Genomic DNA, 12,218 nt, shown 5'->3' on the forward strand with positions numbered 1-12,218 from the left:
GGGGGTCAGTGGGTGCCATCTTAGTAGAAAGATGTACCAGAGGCAATGATAAAAAAAGAGAAAAGAAATCAAAGCAATAACCACGTGCACTTATATAAACCCAAAGCACATGTAGGCTATGCAGCCCGCGGCAGCCTTTAACAAGCACCGTTTAAACTTCCATTTTCGTGCAGAGATAAAACTAACTCCGTTCACTCATACACTGACAACGTCCTTCACGAGGTATCGAGCCCTGCTATTCTGGTGCACACTGCAGCTCATAGGTGAGCGGGGGGATCGATAGGCTACTTCCTGACACCAGCGGGGGGGGGGAGGAGATAGGCGACACTGCTCCATTTAATGATAGTTCTGTTATTACTGCTGTGATACGTGACCTGGGAATTGTATCAGAAATCTATATGTTGGAGAGCTGGGAGAGTAATAAAATGCTGAGGTGAGGCTGAAATTAGATGATGCCTGATGTCCTGTCACAGTCCAGTACAGGGGCCGTATTGAGAGTGATATATATGACGTCCACTGTATGTGTGTTTTGTTTAGCTCAAGGTCAAGATTAAATACAAAATAAATAAACTGCTTATACTACAGTTGTGCTTCTGCCACAGCTTTGTAGTGCTGCAGGGATCACACACGTCCCATCACAGGACCAAACTCATTTGCATCTCTAATTTAGGGTGATGCCAAATCCAATCAGGTAGACAGGTCCCAATAATGTGGCCAGGCAGTGTGCAGTGCCAGGGACGTGCGTCTTGTTGGGGTTTTTGTACATTTTGGGTAGCAGTGCAAAAAATGTACCACAGACCTTAAAGCAAAGGACACAAAAAAATATGACTTTAAGCTTTTTATTGTCTTGCACAGCAGCACATTCCAATCCTTTCTTTTCTCTCCTTACCTCCTGCCTGATGAAACGATAAAAGCCTCTCTTCTTCAACAGATGTGCATGTTCAGGGTCTCCAGTGCTGTCTGGGCATCATTGATTCCAATCCCCTGTTGGCTGAATATAAATGAAAAGAGTCTATCAGAAGAGTCTCTGTAAGTCACCTTGGATACAGGCGTCTGCTAAATAAACAGATTATAATAAAACTGTATTCCTAGACAGAGCGAATCTACCGTACAATACACGCATGCTTTAGTAAATTGTATAATACACGCATGCTTTAGTAAATTGTATAATACACGCATGCTTTAGTAAATTGTATAATACATGCATGCTTTAGTAAATTCATAGCAGGATTACATTATTGTAACGCTATAGCACTCTGTACTCAATGTACTGTACAGGGATATAGCAGAAGACGACTGATCCGCCATTATCATTGTTTCCTTTATGACGGGGGTCCTTGATTTCCTGGTAGCACTCCAGGGTAATACTGTACTGTGGGATCCAACTAGTCGAGCCTGTTTCAAATCTATATACATGTTTGGCTCTATCCAATATACACCATGCTATCTAACAGCTAACTGGCCCACATGTTACACAGCTGATCAAGTGACACAGCGCGTGACTTCTTTGCATACAGTATGACACAGTATAGTAAAAGCGTAATCATACTCACTGCCGCACTCAGAGTCCCACGTTTCTCTCTCTTATATGAAATACACAAGGGGGTTGTTCATAGGTTTTTCCAGTACAAAGCCTGGAGTCTTTCTCCTTATCCACTCCAGAAATCCTAGAACGAAGAAATCAAAATGCACTTGTATTGTACGAAATGAAGGATTTACTAGATCGTGTTTTGTCTTTCTAATGTATTTCTGAATGGATGAGGCTGTTGAAGTTTCAGCTTTAAAATCCAGGTGGGGGTTTAAATGGGCTATCTCATACAGATTACTGTCGGATCAACACTGTTTTATTCAGGGATATTGCTATGATTCACTTCTCATACAGTAGTTCAAATATAACTTGGCTACCCCATCTAGCTCAAATAATATGTTATGGGGAATCAGAGAACTACTGTTGAAAGTCTCAAATTGGCTGAAACAATAACCTCTGCACAATGTGGACATCATTGTATGTTGGATGAGACGTAAAACCCAGGTCCTATTGTAAGTGACTTTGCAGCAGCAATAATAATAGCAATAATAATAATAATAATAATAATAATAATAATAATGTCCGAGGATAGTGTACAGCATAGTGTAAAATAAATGATCATCAGTAATGAAAGACACTTACCCACTGCTTAGCTGCTCACCACAATGAAGTAAATTTCTTTCCGAACGCAGACACAGCTGTATGGAGGAAGGTAATAAAAAAATATGTGTTAAGGATGATCATCGCTTCACAAAAAATGAAATAAAAGCAATCAGAAAAAAGACTGTATTGGTAATGGGGGTTGCTTGCCATCTCCGAGTTTGCCGGCCTGCTCAGCGGCCCCCCCAGGTAAGATTTTGGAGAGCACGCTCTCGTCTGTTGCTGACTGTCCAGCAGCAGCAGCGCCCCCCACTCCCCCAGGTCTTGGGACTGCTTTTGAACCTGTGTGGAAACAAAGACACAGCACTGATTGAAGCCGGGGCCAGGCTGGGGCTGATCCTATTGTTCCTTATCCCAGTTTTTTTTATTTTTTTTTATTTGTATTTAACATTTATTTAACCAGGAGTTTAAAATCTGTTTTTCAAGGGAGACATGGTCATATAATAAAAAAAACACACACACAAACAAATTTAAATGCGCACAACCAATACAAACAAGTTAATCTAATTACAAGAAATAATTTAGGAGCACTGGCCAAAACTAAAACATGACTCGGCTACAGAGATGGACATTTTTTGTTTGAAATCCTTTAAAAGATATAAAAACAGAAAGTTTCAGTTGGAGCTAGAAAAAAGGAATGCCTTTTTTCCATATTTTGTATAGACCTGGAAAACTGTCTGAGACATAAGATTATAAGAACTACTAGAGTTAATTCACAATTATATAAAATGGGCCAGATTGACCGAGGTCTTTACTCATATACTGGTATGTATCCTGCAGTGTCTGAGATATATCTTTTTTTCACCAGTTAAAATTTCAATATTTTCAGGTCATTTAGGAGATCAATAAACTCAATAAAGTCCTCTCCATTTCTCACAAAATCAAATTAAATCCTTCTACATAGTGAGTATTGCATACACGTGTTTATTTATTTGCCAGCATGTGAAAAAGGCCAGAATTGAGTTCCCTGCGACCCTTTTAACCTCAATTGATCTCCAGAGAGAGAGCGGCCAATTGCAGGAAAATATAGTATTGCTATGAATCCACTGACACTCAATCAATGCTATAAACTGATCTTGTACACCTGGAGAAATATGTGTTTGTTCACACATTAGCTCCCAAGCTTACGAGCAATGGTCTGTTTAATTTAGTGTTCACAATAGAATTGTAGAATAGACTCTGGAAACAAATGTTATTCTGACCTCTAAATAGCATAACAAAATTATGAGAAGTTAATTTACACTAATTTTAATTCTTTCAGAACTGCAGGAACTACACTCGAAACTGCAGGACAGTAAACTAATCTAGTATGCTAATATGCTTATCAATGCTGCAAGACACTGAAACAATTTCATTAGTTATTCAAGGGTAAGTCTTTCTGCAATGCCACATAGTGGCTGATTGGATACGTGGCCTGGATAAGCCACTGCTGGATATTAGAGCATTGTAGTGCTTTTATCCTGGAATTAACCGGATTGGACAGTGCTGGAAAATGCTTGAAGGAAATCTATGGTGTCTTATCCCTGCAGGGTGTACTGTACAGTACGTTCGAATCAATCACTTAGTGCTGAAACAGTTAATGTCTCTGTGTCTTTTTGCATGAGGTTCTTCACAACTGGTCTATGACACCTCTGTTTCTTTCAATGGGTTTCACTCACCTATACCAGTTGCTGGGGTCGTTGGCAGGGGTGCTTTAACTGGCTGTTGTGTCGGCTTAGCAGCCAGTTTGGAAGCATCTGCCGATTCCGTCTTCACCTGCCAACACAGAGACAGCGTGAGTGACTGTTGTAGAGCACTGTTAGAGAAGCCAACGACAGTTACCCAAAAATACAACGTTACAGAACTAGTAGGGAAGAACCGAAAAGGTTCATTTAAGAGAACTTTCAGTTAATTCCAGGTTTCACAGTTTAGGAAATGCATTCATTTAACCTTTTGCCAGTAAAGCTGGGCACTAATAATAAAAACAGCGGACAGTCAAGACTGGACGCTATATCAAGCAGATATGGTATCTCAGAGAACAGTCTTCAGCTCCCGGTGGAAATAAATTCCCAGCCAAAGAGCAGAAGTAACGAACAGAAGTACTAGCAAGCTCTGAGACAAAGTATTGCACTGCAGGGATTTCTGAGTCAGACGTGCCAGGTCTGGTGGCTATGAGAGGATAAAAGCAGTGCTTAATTTGTAAAGAAAGAGGTGCCAGGGCGCAAGCAAGAACCGCACATTCAAAATCACAACACGCTTATTTGAAAGAGTATTGTACGTACTAGTGTTAGATGTTTACAATCATGTATTCTACATCATATACAAAGTAGTAGTAGGCCTACGTGCAGAAAAATTAATTAAAGGCAACCGCAGGACAAATAAAAAAAAATAAAGCCTGTATGCATGTTTTGTTATGGTTTTGCATTTAAATTGTTTAAAAAACAAACAAATTAAAAGGCATTTAGAGGACTCCAGAAGGACAACATTGATTTTAAAAAATATGCACCCCAACATTGGTTTGACCCATGGTCTGCACTATTATCACTGATGTGTATGCAACAGAAGTCGCTGGTAGATTACAAAAAAGATTAATTAAACTTAGGCTAGGTAGTTGTTATCTTAGTATGTTTTTATTCTCTATTAATTAAATTATTTTAATTGAAAAAGAAAACCAGATTGTTATTATTTTTATTGTTTTGGTTTAATATAATATAGCAGGCTAATGTTCCTATTGAAGTAGGCTACAGTATTTTTTTTTCATTAAAAAGTTGTCGTTGTTCTTTGTTGAAATTAATGTTCAGCTTTCATGTTTTGTTTTGTACTACTCCTTTAATCAAACCAAGTAGTGTAAGAAGTTGCTTGTATCGTTCATGGTGTTTTTCAAGTCAAGAAAGCTCATTTGTGTATAAAAAATGACAATAGAATGGCAGCCAGTGTCATCTTACTTACAGGCACGCAAGTTGAAATCGTAAAGTAATTTAAAGTAGGCTACAAACGTGGCAGCGGACTGTCTCTCTTTAGCGCACACACAAGAACTTGCAGACTTGATACAACTGTGTTGAAAATTTTAAAATAAAACATTTTATGAGATTTTTAACTAGATGTACCGGGAAATATGACCCTGCAGGTTCTGGAGCTGGGCGAGCGCCAGCACAAATTAAGCACTGGATAAAAGGTGATTGAATGGTTCTCATGCTGTGTTGCCGAGTAGCTCCTGCTACACAGTCAATTTCTTTGGTTTGTTCTGTTTTTTACTTTTTAACATTTTATTCAGGGCCCTTGAACTTCATCAGAAATTAATAAACAATAATTAGGTGTCGAGGGCGGATTAATCACACATAAACTGACCCAAACAGATCTATAACTAGTGTTGCTGCACCCTGTATGTTTTTCTTGTTTTTTTTTCAAACATAATTTCACATTACAAAAACATACTGCAGTATTACGAGAGCAGTGACTTCCAATAGTACTTCAAAAGAGCTACTCTTAAACAGACTCCACTTCTCATCACTCACCGCTCTCCTATACTGGATTCTTGCACATAAACGGCAACAGTGTTCAGCATACAGGGGTGTTTGTTGTGTTAAAACAAGACAGCCACACCATAGTTGATTTTTTTTTTTTAAATGCTTACAATATATTGCAGCAATGCACAAAGCACAGAGAAAAAATAAGTGAAAAATATGTAGTAAAAATATTCACTTATGTGTGTGTGCCACATTACTCTCACGTGTTACTGCAGCCTTTTATTTCACTTTTTACTATGGAAGAAGATTTTACAATGAATTTATTGTATGTAACCTAACACTGCTTACCGCTGTTGTCTGCGGAGGGCCTGCTTGTGGACCCCGGGCTGCAGCCTGGCCTGGCTTTGGCTGCTGCTGCTGTGCTTGTACCGGCTGCTGCTGCGCAGGCGCAGGCTGTTGTGGCATCTGCGGTTGCCGTGTCGCTGACGTCTGTGCCTGTTGCTGCTGGGTGCGCTGCGCTTGTTGTCCTTGCTGCTGCAGCCCCTGTTGTTGCTGAGGCGTCGGCTGCCTTCCTGGCTGCTGCTGGGGTGGCTGCTGCTGTTGCCGTGACGACGGTTGCTGAGATGACGGCTGTTGCCTTGAAGACGGCGGTTGCTGAGACTGCATGTCCTGCTTCCGGGAGGACTGCAGTGGCTGTTGGGACTGCAGTGGCTGTTGGGACTGCAGTGGCTGTTGGGACTGCAGCGGCTGCTTCTGTAATCTCTGACCTTCAGAAGAACCATGGTGGTGACTGGTGGGCTGGCGTGAGTAATCTGAAGGGTTGTAGCCCTGCGAAGATCTCTGGTCAGTAGGCTGGCTCCTCTTGGAGGAGGATGAAGAGCTTGGCTGCTGCCTGGACTCGTGGCGCAGGGAAGTATCCTTGGGATGCTGCTTGGAGGATCTGGAGGACCTGGGCTCTTCAGAGGAATGGCGGGAGGAGGAAGAGTGTCTCCCAGAGTTGGTCCCGTGGTGCCTGCTGTCCCGGGATGTGGAGGAGGAATGGCGGGGCTGGGCGTAGTCATCCTGCTGCCAAAGGTCCTCATCAGGGGGCTCATCGTAGTCATGGTACGTGTGCTTGATATGGTCCCGCTTCTGCGAAGAAGTGTGCCCACTGCTCCCGCCAGTGCTGCTATAGTACCGGGACCTCTCGGAGCGGGATTCCCGTGGTTTCTCAAACCAGTCCGTCTCCTCCTGCCCCAAATGATAGGCTTTGGAAACCAAACACAGATCACAGTCAATCTCCAAATCCGTCGGTGAGTAGGGCGAGCAGACTGAAGCCATGCAAGGAAAATAAAACGGGGCGAACTTTACAACACGTACTGCAATTCTTCTGGGCACAACAAATCAAATATGGACATCAAAACCAAAAAGGACAAAAAATATGACAAAAACAGTTTAAAAATCCACAAGACACAACACGGCACAACACCAGAGATGAACATTTAAAAAAAAAAATACAGAGAATATTTATACATATAAAACTGAAGCTGCAGCTCATGACATGCGATAATATACAAAAAAAAAAAGAATGTAACGTGCAACGTAAAAAGGCACATGCTGGTTCAGCCTTGGGCATAGCAAACAGGATAACAGTCAGTTCAGACAGAGCAGGTGGTTATTTCAACGCAATCTTGGCATGCATTTCTTTGGGGGGTGGGGGAAGTTAAGGTGGGTGGGGTTTGGCATTCTCCCCCTTCAGTCTTTACCTTCACTGTCAGACACAGCACAATGCAGATCATCCATGATGTAAGCATCATCAGGCTTGTAGGTGTGGTTTCTGGGTATATCCTTGATGTGATCCTGCACGTCAGGCAGGGAGTGGCTGGAGCCGTATTGATTTCGGCTATCAGGTGGCTCTGACCCTCCAGGACCACGGCCGACACCCATGGGTTTACCCACAGGGCTTAGCGGGCTTTCTTCCTCAGAGTTCTGGGAGCGCATGGAGGGCCGGCCACGGCTCTGACTTCCCCTCTGGGATCGTTCCATGGCGTCCCTCTCGTAGGACTTGCTCCTGTGGTTGCCCGAATCTCTTGAGGAGATCTTGTCCATCCCGTAGCCTGTGGACCTCGACCTCCCGCTGCTGTATATGCGGTCGTCTTCCTCGTAGGCGTCCCGGCTGGACGTGCCGTAATACTTCTGTTGATCATAGACATTCTTTTTCAGGCCGTAGGTGATCTCATCCTGGAGCTTCTTTGCCCTGGACATTACGTGGCAGCTGCCCCCAGAGGATGGGGTGATGGTGTAGGAGGCCATGTCAGCCTCCACATCCTTGGCTTCTTCAATGGGGGAGAACTTGGAGATCTTCTGTTCCATGCCCTGCTTTCTGTGCTTGCTGCGTTTGGAGGATACCACTGCCGGGGCCAGGTTCTTGGAGGAATGCTTCTGGACTCCCATGCTGGATCCATGCTTGTCGCGTGATGAGGAGTGCTTGTAGTCGTCATAATAATAGGAGGATCCCCCACCCACACTACTGCTGTTGCTGCCCATTCTGCTATGACTGTCACCACTTCTCTGATTGTAGCTGCAGCTGTTCTTACCCCTGCCATGGTGGTCGTACATGTCTTCCTCAGATTCCTCCTCTGCTCTGGAGTAGGAGCTGCCTCTTGTGCAGTTCCCATTCTCGCTCAGTTCGTACCGGTCCTTCCCGTGGCGCCCATTGGAAGAGTGGGTCTGCGTATCGGGCTTGTGCATCTCTGAAGATGTGCCAGAGTTCTCTTTTGTCAGCTCGCTGATGTCGTCGATCATGACATAATTACGGGGAATGTTCTGCTCCAGGTTGGTGTAGACTGATTCAGAAGAGTAGGCACACGTGGGGCTTCCGACAGCGTTCACCCGGTCTGCCAGCGTGGTCTCAGGAGGCTTGTACTGACCATAGTTATTGGCCACAGTGGTGGAGGTGTAGGTGACTTCAGGGACAGTGGAGGTTACAACCACAGTGGGATTGCTGATGACCTCGTAGTTTGTGGGCATTTTCTGCTCAAGGTCGGCCAGGGAGGTCTGCCGTGGCTTCTGGTGAACACTAAGGATCTCAGCCTGCGGTTGGAAAGGTACATTTTGGCCATGCTGGTAGGATGTCTGGCTTGGGTATGTGGTCTGCGCTTGGTAGGACAGAGGAGGCTGAAAGCCTGGGTGGTTCTGCACTCCGAGATCAGGCTGATAGGGCTGGTTCTGGGCAAAGCTAGGTGGCTGAAAAGTGCTCTGTGTGTTGTAAGCTGGAGCTTGCTGATGGGTCTGGAAGGTGTTCTGCTGCTGTGGCTGTTGCTGTGGCTGTTGCTGTTGCTGTAGCATTTGCTGTGGCATTTGCTGTGGCATTTGCTGTGGCATTTGCTGTTGGGTGTTAGTCAACGTTTGGTACTGAGGAGGCTGAAACCCGGTTTGCTGGTAGGTGGTTGTGCCCAGTGGAGCCGTCTGGGTTGGCTGGTACTGGTAGGTGACGAAGGAGGAAGTGGTAGGGTACTGGGTGGTAGTGAACTCAGAGAACTGATTCATGGGAGCCGTGGTGGGCCTGGTCAGAAGCCCATTTCCTTCATACGTGGTGGCGATTCGAATGTTGCTGAGCTCGCTGTCTGACATGTAGTCGCGAGTGTCTCCCATGCACCTGATGTAGGCCAGCTCCCTCCGTTCCCTCTCCTTCAGCAGGGTGTCCTTCCTCTGTGTGATTCCCAGCTCGAGGTACCGCAGCTTGGCATCAATCTCCTTCTCCTCTTCCTCCAGCTCGGCCTGCTGCTTGCGCAGCTTGGTGGACTCCTGCTCCACCACCTTCAGCTCATGGGTGATGTCTTTCAGCAGACTGGCTTTGGTGACCTGGAACGACCTGGGCCCCACCTTCTGGGGCAGGGTCGGCACATACATCTGAGGAAGCGGTGGGGTGGCGATGGGGAGGTGAGCTTCCTCTGGAGGTGGGCTGGGCAAAGTCCTCTTCACCTTCCTGACCAGGGAGCTCTGCTGCAAGGCCGACAGTTGCAAGACAGGAGAGAGAGAGGATGGATTGATGACACAGGAGATGATCAAACAGAACAAACAGAATAAAAACGGCACCTGATTAAAAAAAACAGTACAATAAAACAAATTGTGTTACCCTGTTAAAAACCAGAAGGTATGACATTTCAAAATGTTATTTCTCTTCATTGCCAAATGGCATTTTTAAAGTTTCTTTTTTTCTGCAGTAATTTAACAACTGTACCATCCGATAGCAGCTCTTTTTAACAGATGCTTATTGAAATACGTTAGCCTCTTACACACTTCATTGCTTGAGTTGGTTCCATATGCTGTTGCAGCATGAATAATAATCAGGCATTTTTTTTTTATCATTCATTAACTATGGGCATAAACAATTTGTAAATATGAATTATAAAGATTTAGCTTATCCTTTTCATTATCCTTAACCTTAGCGTACATATGGCATGCTCTGAAAAGAATTAAACAATGTCAATGCTTTTCATAATATGGAAAAGTACTTGGATGATTATGTATACAATTAAAAGTGTTTTCTACAATAGTCATAATCTGTACAGAAGCTCCTGTGGAATTCCAGTTAACAAAGCTGCATCACCTAGGCATTTAGTGTTCAAATATAATTTCATTTTTTTCAAGGCTGCATTTACACATTCACCTACAACGGGAAGATATTTCAAGTTATCACTTTATAAGAGAGTTATTCAAGGTTGCCTGAGTTTGTATTCGGTCTGAAGTACAACATATTTTTTAAACATTTAAAAGTAATATATATATATATATATATATATATATATATATATATATATATATATATATATATATATATATATATATATATATATATAGGGCTTTAGGGTCCCCTTAAGCTCCCAGCAGCAGTAGAAGCGTATTATTGTAGTCTGACTGACCACACTTTTCATATCATCTTAACATTTTACCCCAATTTGGCTGTTAAACACATTTCTTCACAACATCAATGTACTTCAAGACCACGTCACTAACATACAGGGTGAGATTTGTCAAAGTTCCCGTAGGTGAGAGGAATAAAATACACAAACTACAGAACAGTAGGAAAGCCTCCAGTGAAGATACATCACGTTGATACACCACTAATATGCTAACATCTACCACCTTGCAAATGTCATTGTCATTCAACACGTTTTATTATTATTATTATTATTATTATTATTATTATTATTATTATTATTATTATTATTATTATTATTATTATTGATAAATAAAAGTCAATAACAACATTCGCTTTAATGCTACAAACAAAAGTGCTCTCCCTTTATAGCGCTGTAGTTGGGAGCCATAGTTAAGAGACTGTGCTATTTGTGTTCCACTTTATAATGAGACTGCTAGTGTTAGTGGAATGGCATTATGGGGCAAATGGGAGCCATGACTGTACCGCCTTATAACCTGTTCCGCAGTATAAAGGGCTGCCTTATAAAGGGTGAGCACTGTATTTGCAAATTGCTTGACTATCATCGGTACAAACGACATTTTCCAGCAGAAAGACATTGTCAGTACAAAATCTATTTTCCCTGCCGGGGATGAAAATTTTAAGCGCAGATCCAGGGACACAACCCCATCAAATCGCACCATGCTAACATACTTTGCATGAAATATTTTCTGAACAAAGTTGTTAAGGCAGGAGAAAGGCAGACAGAAATCATCAAGCATTAAACATAAATAAATGACCAACAAAATAATTACATATCGTTCTGTACTAATAGTGGCTGGTGACTTTTAAATCAGAAGAGGCACAGCTACAGACTCGTCGTTTCATCAATCTGCCATGCAAAAAAAGGAGCTTCATTAATTTCTTTCTTGATCTCTTCCAGCACAGTAAAGGAAATGGATGAAATCAAGTCATTCTTTATGGTTTTTGACATCCTAGTAAATACGGTTGCTTGTTCAATATCAGCAGCAATTATTTGTGAGTTCCCTGTCGTGCTGAATTTTGCATTACTTTTGAAATATGTGCAGCGCCAGCGTTTCATATTAATTTATTCACAGTCATGATTTCAATGTGAACTTTTGGCATTATAAATTAAATGTACTTTAAAAGAGTATAAAGACACTAAAACACAAAGCAGATCAAGTAAAATTGAAATGAACACAGTAGTTATTGCTTTCCGTTCTGTCTACTTTTCGTTGATATACTTGCTTAGAAATATCTAGCCTCAGACGGCTCATGTAATTTTAAAATACCGTATGTATTTAGAAACTAAAATTAAAGGTAGAAGCAGTGTTCCATACACTACATGTATGCCTAATATGAGTACAGTATTAGTAATAATAATAATACTAACACGAATTTGTAGGTCACTAATTTACATTTCAATGTAATATTTTTCAATGACATACTGTATTTGTTTGTTTTTTTAAGCCCAATTGCTTGAACACTGTATTCTACCTTTAAAAATGCCTGCACAAGACAAGCCCAATTAGGGCTAATAAGACAATAAAACATCTGTGTTTAAATATATTATGTTTTTAAAAATGTTCTTGTTATGCTGGATTTCTTTTTTTTCTGGTCACTTCAGCAGTGAGCGGGAGGGTTTGAGTTGCTCCTCCAATTA

The 12,218-nt window shown here is 42.3% G+C and overlaps 1 protein-coding gene across 3 annotated transcripts in view; it reads right to left on the reverse strand.

The window, feature by feature from the left end:
* The window catches only part of LOC117971365 (protein bassoon-like), a 118,440-nt gene that overhangs the window by 14,440 nt on the left and 91,782 nt on the right, over window positions 1–12,218 (reverse strand). For 2 of the 3 annotated variants that reach the window (XM_058999915.1, XM_058999914.1), the window contains exons 6-12: window positions 7,380–9,618; window positions 5,983–6,944; window positions 3,847–3,943; window positions 2,339–2,470; window positions 2,171–2,226; window positions 1,554–1,667; window positions 890–991 (exon numbers count right to left, since the gene is read on the reverse strand). In XM_058999915.1, coding sequence (XP_058855898.1) covers window positions 2,186–2,226; window positions 2,339–2,470; window positions 3,847–3,943; window positions 5,983–6,944; window positions 7,380–9,618 — 3,471 coding nt within the window. In that variant the 3' untranslated portion in view covers window positions 890–991; window positions 1,554–1,667; window positions 2,171–2,185. The remainder of the gene's footprint in view (window positions 1–889; window positions 992–1,553; window positions 1,668–2,170; window positions 2,227–2,338; window positions 2,471–3,846; window positions 3,944–5,982; window positions 6,945–7,379; window positions 9,619–12,218) is intronic. The other variant, XM_058999916.1, reaches the window with a different exon arrangement.

Source organism: Acipenser ruthenus, chromosome 25 (assembly GCF_902713425.1).
Source record: "Acipenser ruthenus chromosome 25, fAciRut3.2 maternal haplotype, whole genome shotgun sequence".
In the NCBI taxonomy this organism is placed as follows: Eukaryota; Metazoa; Chordata; class Actinopteri; order Acipenseriformes; family Acipenseridae; genus Acipenser; species Acipenser ruthenus.